This window comes from Penicillium mononematosum, assembly GCF_028829835.1.
Source record: "Penicillium mononematosum strain IBT 11891 chromosome Unknown utg000003l:1.0-8172316.0:1.0-8177699.0, whole genome shotgun sequence".
Lineage (NCBI taxonomy): Eukaryota > Fungi > Ascomycota > Eurotiomycetes > Eurotiales > Aspergillaceae > Penicillium > Penicillium mononematosum.
Window position 1 is genome coordinate 5870233 of NW_026643273.1, and position 18132 is coordinate 5888364.

At 48.8% G+C, this 18132-nt stretch overlaps 8 protein-coding genes across 8 annotated transcripts; 2 read left to right on the plus strand and 6 right to left on the minus strand.

The window, feature by feature from the left end:
• Positions 1-627: 627 nt before the first annotated feature.
• N7519_007245 (uncharacterized protein) lies at positions 628-3651 on the minus strand (the record flags this gene model as incomplete). The annotated part of the gene is made up of 16 exons (XM_057294021.1): positions 628-816; positions 870-951; positions 1002-1195; positions 1387-1642; positions 1690-1742; positions 1798-1905; positions 1960-2020; positions 2085-2228; positions 2280-2404; positions 2459-2529; positions 2583-2913; positions 2964-3189; positions 3237-3282; positions 3335-3366; positions 3422-3479; positions 3537-3651. The coding sequence occupies 16 exons, from the start codon at positions 3649-3651 to the stop codon at positions 628-630; spliced, it is 2091 nt and encodes a 696-aa protein (XP_057148832.1).
• Positions 3652-4351: 700 nt separating this feature from the next.
• N7519_007246 (uncharacterized protein) lies at positions 4352-6189 on the minus strand (the record flags this gene model as incomplete). The annotated part of the gene is made up of 4 exons (XM_057294022.1): positions 4352-4433; positions 4484-4829; positions 4890-5993; positions 6051-6189. 4 exons carry the CDS (start codon positions 6187-6189, stop codon positions 4352-4354), a joined length of 1671 nt encoding a protein of 556 aa, XP_057148833.1.
• A 658-nt stretch (positions 6190-6847) lies between these two features.
• N7519_007247 (NAD(P)/FAD-dependent oxidoreductase) lies at positions 6848-9000 on the plus strand (the record flags this gene model as incomplete). Its single annotated transcript, XM_057294023.1, has 13 exons — positions 6848-7059; positions 7113-7344; positions 7393-7530; positions 7586-7760; positions 7815-7980; positions 8036-8105; positions 8167-8204; positions 8271-8406; positions 8456-8488; positions 8543-8601; positions 8654-8690; positions 8746-8890; positions 8942-9000. 13 exons carry the CDS (start codon positions 6848-6850, stop codon positions 8998-9000), a joined length of 1500 nt encoding a protein of 499 aa, XP_057148834.1.
• Positions 9001-9280: 280 nt separating this feature from the next.
• N7519_007248 (beta-glucosidase) lies at positions 9281-11782 on the minus strand (the record flags this gene model as incomplete). Its single annotated transcript, XM_057294024.1, is given in 4 exon segments — positions 9281-9940; positions 9976-10128; positions 10146-11557; positions 11614-11782. The coding sequence occupies 4 exon segments, from the start codon at positions 11780-11782 to the stop codon at positions 9281-9283; spliced, it is 2394 nt and encodes a 797-aa protein (XP_057148835.1).
• A 2172-nt stretch (positions 11783-13954) lies between these two features.
• N7519_007249 (putative FacC-like extracellular signaling protein) lies at positions 13955-14893 on the minus strand (the record flags this gene model as incomplete). Its single annotated transcript, XM_057294025.1, has 1 exon — positions 13955-14893. The coding sequence occupies one exon, from the start codon at positions 14891-14893 to the stop codon at positions 13955-13957; it is 939 nt and encodes a 312-aa protein (XP_057148836.1).
• A 680-nt stretch (positions 14894-15573) lies between these two features.
• Positions 15574-15913, minus strand: N7519_007250 (uncharacterized protein; the record flags this gene model as incomplete). Its single annotated transcript, XM_057294026.1, has 2 exons — positions 15574-15664; positions 15696-15913. The coding sequence occupies 2 exons, from the start codon at positions 15911-15913 to the stop codon at positions 15574-15576; spliced, it is 309 nt and encodes a 102-aa protein (XP_057148837.1).
• Positions 15914-15916: 3 nt separating this feature from the next.
• Positions 15917-16260, minus strand: N7519_007251 (uncharacterized protein; the record flags this gene model as incomplete). The annotated part of the gene is made up of 2 exons (XM_057294027.1): positions 15917-16038; positions 16101-16260. The coding sequence occupies 2 exons, from the start codon at positions 16258-16260 to the stop codon at positions 15917-15919; spliced, it is 282 nt and encodes a 93-aa protein (XP_057148838.1).
• Positions 16261-16564: 304 nt separating this feature from the next.
• N7519_007252 (NAD(P)/FAD-dependent oxidoreductase) lies at positions 16565-17869 on the plus strand (the record flags this gene model as incomplete). The annotated part of the gene is made up of 1 exon (XM_057294028.1): positions 16565-17869. One exon carries the CDS (start codon positions 16565-16567, stop codon positions 17867-17869), a length of 1305 nt encoding a protein of 434 aa, XP_057148839.1.
• Between the last annotated feature and the right edge of the window lie 263 nt (positions 17870-18132).

Here is an 18132-nt window from a genome sequence, read left to right on the forward strand (position 1 = left end):
CCATGGCACCCATTCTGGAGGTTGATCCAAGGAAAATATCAAATGGATGAGCTGTTTGAAGGCGAGTACAGCGATATAGAAGGAAATTGCCTTGATGAGAAGACCGATGGATTCTTGAAGTTCGTCATTCATGATGAGAATAATAAGGAAGAATCTTGCTGTTTATCTTCGTTAATGCCTTGGAATGGGAAGACAACAGAATGGATCACGCTCACAACCGACGGTATTCCTGAGAATGTCACGGGATGGGAGAAGGAATTTATTTCATATAAGCGCCATATTCAGGCGACGCACGAGTGGTGTCCGGCGGTGTCCGGGCCCAGTAGGGCCACAGGGGGCCAAGCTAATATAGCGCCAACTAGCGCCGAACAAGATTTTCTTAGCCTTTAAATTGAACGACTACGTCATAACGTAGGGTGTAGTATCTCTTGCGGAACAAGATCTATAAGATATATATCGAATAATTTATATTGAGGTTTCGCATATAGAAGGATGTAAACTCTACACTTTGTATTCGCAACCTCGTAGAAGGCCGTATACGTGAGTACATTCATTCATGGATGGAGCCCACCTGGGCAAGTTTGATAAGCCCAACCCATGAAAATCTTTTGTTGTCTGTTAACACATTCACTGGTTTGGAGGGCTCCATTGACTATATTCGGTGGATGAAAGTCGACGCCACGGCTCAGTCCACAGTTCCGGTACTTCGACATCGGGCGCATAAAGTGGGGATATATCCAGAGGCATCTCAAGTAGAAAGTCGGTGTCGAATATCACAGAGGACTGTCCACCTAGAATAGAGTAATACTGAGTTGCCTAGGTGAAAGATGTTAAGCGATATACCACTGGAAACCAAAATATTTACGTACCATCGTTCCCATTTCAAGAGTCTCTGGTGTCGACCCAGATGTCGCATCTTGGTCTTTCTGGCTTGATAGTGAACGCAAAATCCTACAGATCCAAAGTTAGAAACCTACAACAGAAGATTTGTCGCCACCTACCCTGATGCTTCTGACGGATCACTGGAAACAATCCTGTTCAATGCATTGCGCACTTCATGGCTAGGATGGATATCAGCCCCGTTGTCGTCATAGAGCAAAATATTGGAGAGATCCTCGAACAATCGCAAAAAGGGTGCAGTAGCTGGCAGTACTCGCGTGTATACAGCCAATGCGCTTAAACAAGCACCTATCGCCTGATGAGTGCGTCGAGCTGTTAACGCCGTTGGTGTTGTTGCTAAACATTGCAGTAATGTAACACCGCAATAAAAACAATGGTACACTGTAATGCGATCCGGAGGTGTTTGGGGGTTTAAGCTCAATGATTTTGCATTCTGGTGAATTTTTAGAAGATTGCTTCATCGGTGTTAAGATGTAGACCACGTACCTGGCATGCTTCAACTGCGAATTCAACACACAGGCCTATTAGATCGGGATCAATTTCATTGGCCATCAATATGGGTCGTATTAGGAGAAGAACAGCTTGCGTGTATGTAGCTTGGACTCGATCGGGGGTTTGCTGAGGGAAGGGCCTCGAGTCTCGTTTTTGTGGCGCTTGCTGTTTCCATTGATCCAGCTCGTAAAGAAGATTTTGGACTTCAGCTAGCGAGGGGACTTGAGCATGTGGTCCCGTGAACCTCGTTCTGAAGAGTGTTAGCGCTTTCTATATATGTGGTAGAGGATCTCATACAATATTTTGGATCTGATGCGGTACACACGCAAATGGTGTAAAGCAGCAGTCATCTGTGTCAAATGTTAGGACCTCGAAATTGAGCGAGTAGAAACAAATTAATTATACCGTAGTGACCATCCCCTCTTCTTTACCTTGGGCTCCAGTTCCTTGGAGGAGTTGCATTTGTCGAATTCTGTGCTGGTCGATGCACGTGTCGTCAATATCAATTGGTATCTAAATTATGGTCAAAAAAGAGCGTCAAATAAATTTTCAAGCCAAGGCACACACCTCTGCATCAATATCAGAATCACTGATTCCAAACGGGAGCTTGGACCAAATCGCCAACGATCTATTTTGATCGTTAGGTTGGTTCATCGTGTAGGGGTTACATTTGGAGTAGACCTGATACACACCGATCAAAACAGTATGCACACCAGAAGAATCGTTTTCTAAGCTCAATGGTATATGGATCTAAACTTCGAGACTCGGGAGATGCCGCAAGTTTACGGTGGTATCTGAGCTTGACACACAGGCGCAAAACAAGCCCTACAAGGTGCCTAGTTATAACATCAGCAAATTATGTTGTTGAAGAATGGTGTTCAACGAACCAAATTGGAGATTCTGTCTGGGCTCTGAAGTAATACTGCACAAGACAGAGCAGAGCTTGCACTGTCGCCATGTCCTGTAGAGACATTACGGCCGGGAGATAAGTCCGCGCGCGAGCAAAATATGCCTACCACACTCAGTTAACGCGTTCTCTTTTTCCCTTCGGCGAACAACCACGTACCTCTGTTGAATTTTCGGGGTCCGGGATCAACCGGGCTCCAATAGCATATATTATCCAGATGAAAAAGGCCCCTATTGTGATATCAGTCATTGTGCTCACATTCAATCACATGGCTGGTGTTTACCAGTTTGTGATTTTATCGAATCTTGAGAAGAAACATATGCAATTGTGTCTCTTTGTCGATGCCATACACTAATTTGATTCCAGTCAACGATGCAGTATCGAGCTTGGGTATAAAAGTATGCTGCATCAACAAGTTTCCTGGCACCGTTGCTCGAGGGTAACACAGGGAGAGACTCGGTTGCTGTCTCCGGGACAAATGTGCGTCCATAGACCATCTCAAGGATGGTGACATCTGAACCTGACACCTGCGTATCATTTCTGGTCCCAAATAGAGCCCCAGGCACTTGTTCCGGAGGTTTCAAAGATTGGCCTTGTGCCATACCTGGGTACCCCTGATGTGGCTATTAGTCGTGTTCAATTTCAAATGACAAAATAAGATTACATTGTATTGTGAAACGCTCCCATTCGCAGAGAGCTGGTCATTTTGAAGGATTCCCGGTCGATCCTGCGACATTAAAGTGGAGGCATCACTTCCATGAGTCCGAGGCTCAGGAATAATCGTCTCAGGAGTAAGACAAATGCCAGTGGTCGATGTGGGTTGCTGGGATCGGCTTGCTTGTAGCTGCTTTTCAAGATTTCTAATCCGTGATTCAAGCGTTGCGACATATCTATGGAAACTTTAGCGGAAGATGTTGTGAGTAGCAGAGAAGCTTACGCATCGCGTCTCAATACACCGTCTGGGGGAACATCGAAGTGGCATTCTAGCATATAAGTCAGTTGTGCTTGAAGACGAGTAAAGGGTGCGTATTTTACCTGCAGATGACTTGGAACAAGCGACGCATTTACTACCAACAGGTTAGTCAAGACTCCACGAGCTTATTATAGTGGCGATCAAGTTACCCGTTCATGTTCTCGATGTTGTAATGGCATTTTATCTTCCTTCGTTTGCAGTAACGACCTAAAATTGGACACTCAGTCGGAGTACCCCAGATCTTGGCGTACAGTGGATACTCACACGCATTAGTGCTTCTCCGGTGGATACTACCATTGATCTGCCGAGATTGATTTTGCTTTTGTGGGCTACTCTTCCGGGATTGGAGATGCTGCTCGAGGGCTTCGGATTCTTGCATGTTGTTGAGGGATTTGAAGAGTCGAGGATTTAAGCGGCAAGGTGTACCCGCACAGAAAGGAAATAAAAGCGTAGCTCAAGTGGGGTTGGGAATCGAGGAATATGAGAACGAGGGAAAATAGACCTAGACTAGTGTTCGCTGGAGATTTGGACCGACCGATAGCCCGAAGAGATATGGGAGATATGAGAGAGGGGAAACGTCTCCACAAAATCCCTTTGAGATAAAGGGGCGAAGCTAGGGATGCCAAAATTGCTATTGTTCGACACTGACTATGATATATTTTTGGTTTGACAGGTTCGATCTTGATCACTTGCCCTACGGTGTACTTGACATCAAGTTCATTTAGAAGCAATCCCCAGCATTGATGGCTCTCCAATCAACTGGAAGTTGAAGTAAACGTTCCCAGGTTGGAAGGAGCGGAATTGCCGCTTCCCCGCTTTTGTCGGCTTTCCACGGTAATTCCGTGGAATTCATGTCTACGGCCAATCACAATGCGGGAATACATTTAACATCTGTGGACGGGACAAAGCTACCAAAGCTACCACGTACTGTTCTGATACTCATAACCCCACAGGGTGTTTTCCATATCCTACTAGTAATTGTTAAATGAAAAACACCGGAAATACGAGTGCTCTCGAGTGGAGACTGACCATAGTAAAGGACCAAAGTAAAGTGAAATAAAATTATACTAACAAAATACCTAGTGAGACGACGAACGCGACACCTCAACAGACTTCTGCGCGAATTTAGTCCCTGGAACCGCTTCGTCTTTACTGCTATCTCTGTTGCAAGTTAGCCACTGGCCGATCAATAGACGCGGAACAGATCTTACGACTTATGGTTCACATCCTGGCCCTCAATAACAGAGGATGTATCTCGGAATGCAGATTGCCTACCGAAGAGTCGCCACGGTCCGCTGAAAACACGTTCAATCTCTTCGACGCTGAGACCTGCAATCTCCGGCACAAGCAGATATACGTATAGAAGAGCTCCGGCGCACCAAGCCGCAAAGAATATAAAGGCGCCCCAGTTATCCGTCCGCGAAAGAAGGGACGGTAATGCGAATGTCATGGAGTAGTGGAATAGCCAATGAAAGGTTTGCGTTATAGCAGCACCAAAGGATCGAATGCGATTGGGCCATAGCTCGCCGCCAAAGACATATGGGAGGGTTAAAAGGCCTATGTTTTGTCCTTCAAGTTAGAATCCAGTGCACAGTTGAACTTGCTTTGTGAACTCACCGATAGTGTATCCAAAAGAGTGGATGAAAATTGACGCAAGTGCCGCCTCGCCTGCAGCTTCAGAGGGAGATGCATCGTTTTGGACTTTGATATATGCTGCAAGATAGATGTCGGAAATCATTTGAAGGGTAATTCCGAAGAAAAGCGTATTTCGACGACCTAGAGCATCGATGAAGAAAAATGATGCGGACAAGCCGAAGAAGAATTTCGTCATGGTATACATTCCATTGAGGAATAAGTTTCGGGAGGAGTCGCCGGTCAACCCGATAATTTTCAAGATAGGAATAAAATAGTTGGTGATGGAGTTGCCACCTGAGAATTGTGGAAACGCGTATAGGATAAGGGCTTGCTGAACTCGGCGGAGATTCGACGGGACTGTGAATGTTTCCTTTGCAAGGCTGACGATGTTAGAGGGCGATTTATCATTGGGGTCATGAGCTGCGGTCTCCAATTGGATAGATTCTTCAATGCTTCGGAGTTCTTCCTGGACCCGATCGTGATCGAGCGGTAAGCACCGTAATCGGACAAGAGTGTTGGCAGCTTCTTCGTTTCGGTTGGAGAGAACTAGCCAGCGAGGTGACTCGCAGAGAAAGAAACTTGCCAGTATCCACAGTAACATAAACACACAGGGAGAGAACATCACGACCTGGTATTGAAGTCGACTCGCTGCAATGTGCAGCTGCACACCGTACACACAAAATGTAGCGAGCATCAAGGACAACGTCATACACACAGTGTACCATGCTGCCAACAGTCCACGTATCTCAGGCGGAGCCAATTCAACAATAGAGACAGAGCCCGTAACACTCAATGATCCAATTCCAAGTCCAGAAATTATCCGCGACGCGTACAGTGCCGATGGTCCAGGGCTGAAAGTCGCGACTAGCTGTCCAATAATCCAGATTGCGGTGTATAACCGGAAAGACCAAAGACGCCCAATTCTGTCGTTGATGAAGAATGATAGAGCAGCACCGGCTGCGTCACCGATGTAGACAAGCGAGACGAAGTTCCTAGTCGAGTGGGCACCCGCTGTAGAGCTGATACCGAACTGCTGTTGAAAGCCCTCCAGGGACGGTAATGTGGATGCTGATCCTTGATCCCATGCTGCGTGCGATGATCAGTAAGGCTAAAGCATAAATTCGAGCGATGGAGTCAACTCACTCAAAGGGATGGCTGCGGTCGCGTACATCGCACACGACAGAAGCAGACTAGGACCCAGGATCACTTCGCGGGGTGCATTTTTTATTCTCCTGCTATAGTCCGCCAGCATGGTTCTTCCGAGCATGTTCTTGAAGCTCATGTTGGATGCTCAATGCGCGAACATGGATTGGTTGTGTTTAAGTGTGGAAGAGAGATCGGATAATTGGAAAAGAGAAATTAAAATGGACTGAGATTTCCCATAGCCGGCAATTCGAATGGTCAAACAAGCCCTGTCTTATATACCTTTACCGCAATCCGGAGGTCGATACTTGCGAAAATGCGGGGAATCAAACTGACAACCAACATTGCGGTAAATCCGCACATATATGAAGTCAGATAAAAGCAAACAGAGATAAAAGTGCATTTTGTGCGATTGGCCGAGCCACCTTATCATTTATTTGCGAGACAAAGCAAGCAGCGGGGGATGAATACCCGTATATCAAGGGATCTCCACGCTTTGCTCCGAACGGAAATGCCGCATAATGGCCACATTCCACTCTAAAACATACTATCTTGGGAGCCATTTGATCATATCAAGTATCTTATCTGGAAAACATGTAACCCAAACATCTGGGTGAACTTTTAGTGCGTGACGGAAATACCGCTCGTGCATAGATAGCTCCTTCGTCGGTAATTCCGTTGCATATCGTCAAGTCTAAAGAGCAAATAAAAGGCCACTGACGCCACCACATTTTGTACTCTGCAATAAATCGAGTGAACCTCGAACTCCAAAGTCAAACCCCTTGGAACCCTCTAAAATGACTACACCCGAATCTCGTATCATCATCGTAGGCGGTGGTGTTTTCGGATTAAGCACCGCTCTCTGGCTTGCCCGCGGTGGCTACAAAGATGTCACGATCTTCGACCGCTGCAACTTCGACACGAACTACTACAACCCTGCCGACGGCTGCGACGGTGCATCCGCTGATATCAACAAGATTTTCCGCGCAACGTACGGTTCGCAAGAACAGTCAGTACACCGAATTAAAATTCAAACCGGCCTCGTCCTTAACAGACCTTTAGTTCGCAAGATCTTGCTCTGGAAGCCCGAGATATTTGGCTGGATTGGAACCGGGCTATCAAAGAAAGTCTTCCATCCGATCTTCCGCGACCGTTGACACCAGAAGATGAATTGCTCACACTATGCGGTGTGTATCATCTCGCCGATGGACCAACCATGATCCCGCGCTATGTGGAGAATCTGCGCGTGATGGAGGACACGGCGCCTAGCTTCCGCGATCTGCAGTTCATTAAGGTGCGGCAAGGTTTCCTAGTTCAATGGCATTGTTAACAATAGAAACAGGATAACGCCGACGACGAAAAGCGAGCTGGTGCATACGGTCCCGAATGGGCTAAGAAGTTCCATCTATTTGACAATTTCAAAGATGGTGCTACTAATGGATTTCTCGATGCGGGCTCTGGAATCACCTTGGCCGACAAAGTGAGAAGCCTTTCTTTTCCCTGTCCTTCGAAGAATATTAATTCAATTCATGTAGGCATGTGTGTATGCGCGGTATTTATGTCAAAAGGCCGGTGTCAAGTTTGTCCTTGGACGTCCTCAGGGTGAACTTGACCATTTGATCACTGGGCAAAATGGTTCAGACAAGAGAGTCAAAGGCATCAAAACCTGCGATGGATTGACACACGCTGCTGATCTAGTAGTTGTTGCATGTGAGTGATGAACAACCAATGGTATCCAATGACCATACTAACATGTAAACTTAGGTGGTCCTTGGACAGCAGCTGTTCTTCCAGAGGCACATCGCTCGGTTGAAGCAACAATGGGAACTGTTATGTTCATCGATGTGCCGGAAGATCGGAAAGATATACGAGAGAAGTTCCATCCAGACAATATTCCCGTCTGGCGGTTTATTCAAGGCGAAGGCGAAGGGTAAGACCTTATTTCTTGCCCAGGTTGGACTCAATTTAGTTAACCGGGATAATAGTGGTTATGAAGGCGGCGGCTTCCCTATCACTCGAGAAGGGAGATTGAAGTTTGGATTCCGCGCGCGAAAGGTAGCCCCGGACTCTTGTGGCTTTTGTCTTTGCGACGTGCGCTAACTTTCTCTGCCTCAAGTTCACAAATTTCCAAGACCACCCCACGGAAGACAATATGTACGATTGATCCGATGCTATAATTTTCCGTCGAAGATCATGTGCTTACCACCATTTTGGTTACAGTCGAATCTCAACACCCCGAACGAAATACAGCCGAGAGCCAATCAACACCGTGCCCCTATATGGTCTGGAACTCATGAAGCAAGTCATCGGTGGACTGTTTCCAGAGTTGGCTGAGATTGGCTTCACCGATAGCCGGGTTTGTCAATCCCAGATCCTCAAAAGCCCGTCGCTAACATATATCAAAGTTGTGTTGGTACACTGACAGCATTGATAACGAGGTGAGTGTCATGAGCCCAAAGATGCGTCGTATCAATAATACTAATTCCCAGTAGTTCGTCATCGATTATGTGCCTGGCTACTCTGACTCCCTGTTCATCTGCACAGGTGGCTCGTGAGTACTTGAGTATCGATATATAAGTATATCCTCTAACCTAATGTCACAGGGGCCATGGATTCAAGTTCCTTCCAGTTCTTGGTAAAGTAAGTTTCGTCGTCTTCATACGCAGAAGAGGGAATATCTGACTCCATTTCGCAGTATGTCAAGAACCAGCTTGAACGAGTCCCTGATCGCTTTACGCCTATTTGGAAATGGCGAACTGTTGAGGAAGGGAAACCATGCAATGGCCTCGAAGAGGGCGAAGCTGGTCCTCGTGAGATGTCGAAGCTAAAGTTGGCAAAGCGTAAGTGGCCTCGGTTCTCTGACTCTGAGTTGTACTGATTGTAAACCGCAGCGCAAGACTTTCAGTTCCCGGTCAATGGTCCAGCGTTGTCAGATCGCTTCGACAGCTGAGTGTTGCACCAAATGAAAAGTCACAACTGTAGTGACAATCATACTTGTTTCGAGCTTAATTGAAGAATATATCGCGGCGGAAAATTTCGGGGGACGGGGGGGGATTACAATAGCTTCACCGTTCCCCATTGATACTGGAGGATAATTGAGCAAATCTCAGAGCACGTTTGAAGAGGACACAAAGAATGTGAAAAAACTGGTAGGAACACTAGGAAAAAATAAAATCTCGTATTTACTACCAGGCGATCTGGTCACTGATAACAGACTCTATACACAGGCTTCAAGCAGAAACAGGGGTAATCTTAGCGACCTCCTTGAGGTCACGACTACTGAATCCAACACTGAGGACAAACTCACCCTCAGGGACGAGCCACTTCTGAGAAACAATATCCCAGTAGCTCAAATCTCTGCGCATCAACTCAAATCCAACAGTGCGCGACTCGCCCGGAGCCAAAGAGACCTTCTCGAAGCCGCGCAGCTGCTTGGGCGGGGTGCCCTCAGGGGTGCTGTCTGGGAAGGTAACGTACAACTGGGGAACGGTAGCACCCTTGACGTCGCCAGAGTTGGTAACTGCGACGGTCACGTTGTAGATAGTCTCCCACAGAGCGGGGTTACCACCGGGCTGAATGGGCTGGTCTTCGGGGATGGAAGGGATGGACTCAGCCACCTGCTCGGCGTTGATGTCGGAGATGCTGAAGGTTGTGTACGAGAGACCGAAGCCAAATTCGTACTGCACGGAGATGTTCTTAGCGTCGAAGTAGCGGTAGTCGATCTCGAGCTTCTCGTCAAACCAGGATTGCCAGTCGTGCGTGCCATCAGTGGACACTTCGGTGGTGGGAGGGGCATTGTAGTCTGTGGCGTTCTTCGCGATTGTGTAGGGGAGGTGTCCGGCGGGGTTGACATCACCATAGAGGACATCGACGATAGAGTTGCCGGCTTCCTGGCCGGGTAGTGGGCGGCGAGAATGGCAGTGACGTTGGGGTGGTTGGCCCAAGGGAGGACGTTGATGCCGGAGGAATGGGTGATGACAATTGTGTTGTTGCAAGACTTAGCGACGGACTCGACAACCTCGTTGCCGTTGTAGTCCACTGTCAGGTGCTCGCGGTCAGCACCTTCCTCGGCCCAGGTCTTCAGGAAGACCAGACAGGCATCGGGGTGGCGGGGACCCAAAGATCGGTGACATTCTTGGTCGCAATCTGGGTGTTGTTCAAAAAGTATTGAACAAGAGCATCGTCCTCCTTAGCGCGGGTCTTGATGGCCTCGAGTGGGGAGACAAGATAGGTAAAGCGACCGGTACCCGAGCCACCGCCAGCAGCGAGGTTGCCGAATTCGAATGTTGCCTCGTTCACAGCTCCCATTGTGTTCTCCCCGGCATCATTGCCGAAGATAGCGATGTTCTTAGGAGCCTTCAAGGGCAAGGCCTGCTTTTCGTTCTTCAGCAACACGGTAGCTTCAGCTGCAAGCTTGCGGATCAGCTCGGCGTGATCTCCGCGGACGTCGCGGCTTCGCTCGCCGGTAAGATTGAACTCGCGGATCCAAGTCGAACGGGGAGAGAAGGTGTTCAGGTCGGCAGACGAGGGGTCCACCTCTGGGTAGTCCTCGTCCTGGCCAAGCCAGTAGTAGGGTGTCATAATGCGAATGATCATATCGTCGACACGGGACTCATCAACGGTTCCGTTGTTGACGGCATATGTCACGTTCTTGCCGAAGAAAGAACCGACCCCGGGGACCTTACCGTAGGCACCGAGACCACCGGGCATGTTCATGTCAAGGCCACCCTCGATCGAGGAGACACCAGAGTGAGTGCCACCCCAGTCGGACATGACGTATCCCTGGAAACCAAGTTCTTCTTTGAGCAGGCCGTTGAGTGCCTTGGAGTTCTCGCAAGCATAGGAACCATTCAGGCGCTGGTATGCGCACATGAAACTGGCAGCCTGGGCGCGGACAGCATTGGCGAAGGGCCAAAGGTACAGCTCATGCATGGTTCGGTCATCGATGTTAGAGGAAAGAGCCTCCTGGATCACATCTGTGAGGGTTCCATTGGGGTTGTAGGTAGGGTTACGCTGAGTTTCCTGCTCATTACCGATGAAGTGCTTTGCAGTGGCTTGCACGCCAGCATCCTGGTGACCGCGAATGGTCTTCTCCATGGCGACACCGGTCAAGTAAGGGTCAGCAGCAAAGCCTTCCCAGTTTCGGCCTGCATAGGCAGAACGGCCGAGCGGGCCGGCCACGGGGCTGAGGGCAATGTGAGCACCTTTGGCCTTGAACTCTTGACCCATGGCGTAGCCTCGTTCATAGAGGAGATCTCTGTCCCACGTGGATGCCACGGTGACACCAGCAGCGAAAACGCTGGCATAGTCGGCAACCCGAATTGCCAGGGGCCCATCCTGCAAGCAGAGACCCGGGAACCCGAGTCGTGGGATAGCAACAATGTTTCCCACACACGGACCCGGCTGGCCAGTGACCATGTCGGCTTTCTCATCGATAGTTAGCTTGGCGACAAATTCTTGAGCTTTGGCGTAGGCTTCCTTCCATTCGCCTGTAGCGGTAGCATTTGCTGTATTATAGGTCAGCAAAAGCCCAGTTGTAGAGAACTATCGGAGAGAAACATACGTGAGGGAAGGACGGCAGGGGAGTGTCCGTAAGGGCCCAGAATGGTTGTGTTCTCGGGCTGGACATAACTGAAAGCATCTTCACTTCGACTGGTCCCATCAAATGATTGACCATTGGCCACTGTGGCAGCCAAAAGGCCTGAAACCACAAACTGAGCGACGCGAGCCATTTTCCGTAACTTCCTTAAACAGGAGCTCGAATCTCTGGAGGAACAGTCTCTAGAGATGCCATGGGATATTCACTCCTTTTTATAACCTTTAGTACACAACCCATGGTACACAACCCGATTACTTGGCGTATGGGAAAAAGACGATTTTTGCCGTTCAACCGGCAATTGCAACTATTCCAAGGGAAGTCCCAACCCGGAGTTCTGCCGAGACCAAGTCTTGGCGTTCCGGGGACCCCACACATTTTCGCTTTCTGGGGAAAAACTTCTTCATCCCTGCAAGTGTGCACAAGCGTACAGAGTCAGTGCAAAGTCAGTGCGCAACACAACTTATGACGCATTTGAACTCTCTAGCTTAGTCTCTCCATCTACTACTCCATTAACTCTCACCGGTGGCTAATTTCTTCTGGGTTTGCTCTCCGCATAGTCCGAGCATGGCAACTTTAAGCACGAGACATGGTCACGATCACCGCCTTGGCAACTAGACTTGGCTAGCGGGTATTATCCCACTCCACGGCTTCATCGGAGACCGAGTGCCGGCATTTCCCCTCCATATTTGTTCCAATCGCCGGGGATACTTCGGGTGCTCGATAGAGTTTGTTGGTCGGTTTAGTGCCTCCCGACGACGTCACTGTAGAGTACCTACCTCGGTACACTCTGGAACTAGCCCTTGGCATTCCCGCAAAGCCACGAATGATGTTCTGAGGAGTTGGAAGTTAGTTTTGCCGATATATTGACTGAAGTTGGTGGCTTGGACTCGGTGGCTACAACCTATCCCGCGTTTTCGGGATTTGAGTGTGTTTACCGGCTCAGTATCTGACGGCCGAGCTTTGTCCTCGGATAGCAGAACTCTTTCGGGAGAGGGGTTAGTTGGTTTATAATCATTATGAAAGAAATTTGAAGTTTCCGCGGTTGCCCGCGGCGCCCAAGAGTATGTTCATGTCATGCAATCTGGTTGCCTAACTTTTAGTACAAGGCCTGCTATGGTTTACGTCCTCAAGCAACCGGAATATATTGTAGTGGCTCCAACTTTGTCAACTTGATAGTCTATTGTCCAACTAGCTAAACACAACGTCTCTCGGGATTCATATCGAGACAATCCCGTCTGGACTCGGGGTGAAGACTTGCGCCTTGGGCCACCTGCACTGGGTTGGAACGACAGTTAGGACTTGGCAGTAAGGTACATTTATGCTGTACATGGAACACAGCACACTTGATTGGCTTGCTGCTCTAGTATTTCTTGTATCCTACTGAATTCTAGAGATATTTAGTACAAAACCCATTCTTCTCTCCCGGAATTTCAATAAGACCGACTCGCCTGCACTTTTTACGTTAAATGGTAACGGATGAGGCTTAAAGTAACGCATAGAAGGTGTATAAGAAGGCTTAAGAAATTAATTCGATTGCCAAAACTATTCTACACAACTGAATATAACTATATCCGACTACTATTGCTTAAAGCTACCTTCCTGGAGCTATAATTACCACTGATAGTAATAAGAAACAAGTGGACGAGCGAAGCCAAAGCCAAAAATCAAATTAAAACAAAAATAAGTGGAAATAAAAGTTAAACTGTGAGCATTCGCAGGTGTGGGTGCATATTACCGCACTCCTGCAATTTCATTCCTCGTGATAGACGGTGGGTCGCCCACTATATTAATTTCAATTGGGCGTCATTCAATTACCTGCCGATATTATATCCGACAAGTGATGGAAGAAACAATCGCGCTACGAGGTCAGCTTAAGAAAGAGAGACTGACGCCAGAAGAGGTAGAGCGGAGCTAGGGAGAGACAGAACTACCTAGGTATAAGTGTAGCCTGACACACAAGTTATTCCGCCTTCTCGGTCGCTGTCACCGTTCTTTACATCAAGCGATCAGACTTGAGACAGATGCGACCCTGACGACCTAGGGGAAAGTGACAAACCTAGTCAATTGACTTTTCCCTAAGCGCATTGTCTCTTGGCTTAGCTTCCCCTAAGCATAAGAAAAAGGCTAAAAAAGATTCGATAGCACGGAAGGTAGGCTGCGATAGGACTCCTAATATATTTGAACCTCTCAGCTATATGCGCTCGGAAGACAGAGAATCGAGTATCCTCCCATTAAACAAAGCTCTTTGCTCTTTCACTGGTATGTGCCGAGCACTGGGATAGATAATATCAGACAAGGCCTGAGTCTAAACCAACACGTTCTTATAGAATAAGTTGCTGCGGCGGTCACCCGCCACCCCGGACGCAAAGCCCAAGAACAGACGCGCCTCACCATCCTTGGTCTTATAGATAGCCAAGCCCTCCGGCTCCCGGAACTCAAGTGTCGACCCAGCCTTCGTCATAACTGGTCCCTGAACCAGCTCTCCCGTATTCAAATCCATCGACAACATCTGCGAGTTAAGCTTCCCGCCACTGGCCTCATACGACTCCCCGGTAAGTAAATAAAGATACCGGCCATACACCGCATAGCCCTGATTCACACCCGTCATCGCACCCAAGTCGTCCTTAACATTCGGTATTTTCCAATCAACAAGCGGCTTCGAGAAATTGCCCGAAACAGCATCATCAAGATCCCATACAGCAATATACATAGATTTGTCGTACTGATACCGCACAACGAACCGTTCATACACAGGGTCAATCGTCGCCGTGCCCCGCTCGAACTTCTCCAGCGGCTTGATCCGCTCCCTGTTGTCTTTCGCGGGATCCAGCGTCTTCCCGTCCTCGAACTTGAATCGCCACAGCGCAGTCCCGTACCCACTGGCCGCGGCGTCGGTCTCAGACCAGATATATGTGTCGCTGCCGACGGGCTCGGCGGCAATGTTCACCCCGTGTCCGCAGGCAAGCAGGTCCATGGATCCGAGCAGGTTTCCCGCGAAGTCGACCTCGCTGATAGTGAGGTCGCCCGAAGTGGTGCTGGCGCCGTTTCGGCGGTTCACGATGAAGAGCCGGCGGTTGACATTGTCGAAGGTCATTGATTGTTGCACGGTGTAGGCGGCGGTTTTCTTGTGCCGCCAGAGGTCGTGGGAGGGGGTTGTTAAGTCGAAGCGCTTGGAGTCGGGGATTTGGGCCACCGCGGCGGCAGCGGCCGTTAGGGCTGTGAGGAGGAATGTGATTGCTCGCATTGTGGGCGAGATACCAGAGATGGGGGGGCTTATTAGAAAAATGTAGTTTGGGGGCTCGTGTAGACCGGCCAATTCATGCTCTTAAGTAGTTATCTTACTCTACAACCTCGGCTCGCTCGAGGGTGATATATCTGGGTGTTTCCTGAGCTACTGCATGATAATACGAGGTGAAGATTTAAATATAGAAATTCCCACTCGATTCTCCTGATCGTCTCGCTTAGATCCGTGTGGGGCCTAGCACTTAAGGAACCAGTACAAGGATAGTCGTGCTTTCCAAGTTGTTCGGCTGCAACCCCATCCACATGGGCCTTGGGGTGCGACGTAGATGATCCGGTCCTCGTACAGTTCGGGAGCGATTTCACGATGCTAACCCGATCGGGGCCGATGATCTTCAGAACACGAGCCCGTGTTTCGCAGTAGTCTGGCCCGAGCAAGATCCGAATCCTGGATGCGACACGCAGTCTCACAATAATTTGCGACAAGGGAACCTACATTATCTGGGTGCAAATAATATGACGCTAAGGTGTGGAGGTTGGTGAAGTAAAGGCACGGCAATATTTCATCTAGGTCTAACGTCTGATGATACCCATCGGACAGAATCGGGGAAGGGGCATCTAGAATATTTCAAAGTGATGGACAAGATTGCGACCTATCCTGTACTCATTTTGCGAGATATTTCTTCACAATTTGCTCTCCAAAAGTCTCACAACTTCCGTCTGATTCAACTGTTGTGCCAACTCCACAGCGGTGCGGCCGTTCGCGTCCTTGGCGCTAGTATTTGCGCCGAGGTTGACCAAATGACGAATTGCATCCGTCCCCCGAGCTCTGCTGCAATATGCAAAGAGTCCCCAGGCTCATAGGCCAGAATCGCATCAAAGTATGCCCGTCCTGGTGCATTGCGGCGTCTAAAGGTGCACCCTTATCAACGAGCATCGATATAACTTCATTAACATCCGTGTCTCGGAAAATGGCATACTGAAGAAGTTGTCCTTGGCTTACATCAACCCCACGGCTTAGCATCAGCTAGATGACACTAATAGGGGCAAGCTGAACAGCATAGGACAGAGGGGTACAGTCAATCTCGCATCGTTTGTTCGGGTTAGCTCCATGATCAAGAAGCCAGCTAGTCATTTGCTCATCTCCAACTGCGTACCTATAATACATCCTTTTTAGTAAATTGTCTCTCTAAATAGCTGAGTTGACCTACCCAAGAACAGGAGGCTGAATTTCGCTGACTGGTTCATTAATATCCCACCCTTCATTGATGAAACACGCGAGGGCTGCCTTTGCCTTATGGATGGTCCAGGAACATTTAGCTTCAGACACTCTCCGTAATCCGCCATTGATAGTGCTGGAAGCCTCAACATGTTTTACGATCTGAGACAACGTGGACTGTCCATCACAAATGAGTCATCGTTCAACGCCAAGAAGATTTGAGCGGATCTAAGTCACAATTAAACATACTTGGCTCACTTTTTAACCAATCCTTGGCGATTTAAACAATAGCAACTCCGCAAAAGGGCGGTTGGGGGCGGATATATGAGGGGACAAGTATGCCGACATCGGGCTAGCATAGCGTCATCTATACAGTTAAGATCACTATCCAGGGCCTCTTTCATGGTACTCACCCTTTCTATATCAGTTAAAAAAATTTTAAAAAACAGTTCCAAGATGCCGTCTACATTGACTATTGCGCAAATGAATAACAATCCCCCTCCTCGCCGGATCATTATCGTTGGGGGAGGCATTGTCGGCGCAGCGCTCGCGTTCCATCTTTCCAAAGCCCAAAGTGAAAATCATATTATACTCATCGACAAAAGTCTAGAAACCCTATTGGGCTCCACTGGTCACGCTCCAGGATTCGTTGGCCAACTCAATGAGTCGCCTGTCTTGACTCGGTTGGCTAAAGACACCGTCCAGGACTACCTCACAATTCCAGGTGGCTTTGAAACAGTCGGCGGCTTGGAACTTTCCTCTACGCCTTCCGGCTTGGAGACGTTAGCGCGCCGGCAGAGAATCGCGCAGGAGGCCGGTCTACCTGCGGAGCTTCTCACCCCAGAAGCGGCCGCCTCTCTTGCCCCGGAATTTATTGACGCCAACTCGATTAAGCACTGTCTGCATTTCCCATCCGATGGAACCGCAAATGCGGGCGTCATTACTTCCTACTATGTCGACCAAGCTCGCGCCAAAGGGGTGGATTTCTTGGAAGCCGCCGTAACAGGCTTTACGACCACGAAAGAGAACGAAACGTCGAAGATAGCGACTGTCAAGACCGCTAGCGGAGACATCAACTCGGAAGGCAGCACTGTGATTCTCGCCACTGGGATTTGGACATCTTCTTTGATTTCCAATGGCAGCACCCCTGTTACGCAACTTCCCATTCCCATCGTTCCCGTCGCACACCCTTACACCTTTACTCCGCCTCGGACTAGACGTGCCGGTGCCCCTTACCCATTCGTTCGCTGGCTGGACCATCACGTCTATGCAAGGGACCACGGAGACCGAGATGGCCTGGGCAGTTATGATCATCCCCCGATGCAGCTTGATCCCACTGAAAGCGCGATTGGAGCTTGGCAATCAAGCTTCGACCAAGTGCTGTCAGAAGCCTGTTCGAACCTGAAGAACAAAACAGAATTCCAGGTCCAGGGACAGAACACGAAGCCAGAAGGACCTTGGGTAGCAGACAAGCCATTCAATGGTATATTTTCTGTCACGCCTGACAACTTGCCTTTCGCTGGTCGGGTTCCTGACGTTGCGAATCTATGGCTTGCTGCCGCCATTTGGGTTACAACTGCTGCTGGTACTGCTAAGCTATTGGCAAGAGAGATTCTTGACGATGGTGAGAATGCGACAACTTCAGAAGATAAGGCTCTGCTGGACGCCTTGGATCCTGCAAGATTCCAAGGCGTTGAAGCGGACTTGCTTCTGCGACAATCATTGTCCAAATATAATGATATCTATAACCGAGAGACTTAGGCACATTTAAATAGCTCAAATCTTCTTCGATATTGGTCTTTCTCAAATAATACTCTCCTGTCCGGCACGGTCGGCGGCAAAATCATATATCGCACTCACTGGGACAGACATAGCCGAAACACATCAAACAAGTTTAACTAACCGCTAACCGCGGGTGTGCGGACGGGGGAATGGGTCTGCAACCGTCCTTTGGTGCTATGCAAACATGACTACGACGATTCTCCACTTCTACATGTTTACTTTGAGGGACATCTTCCCTAACC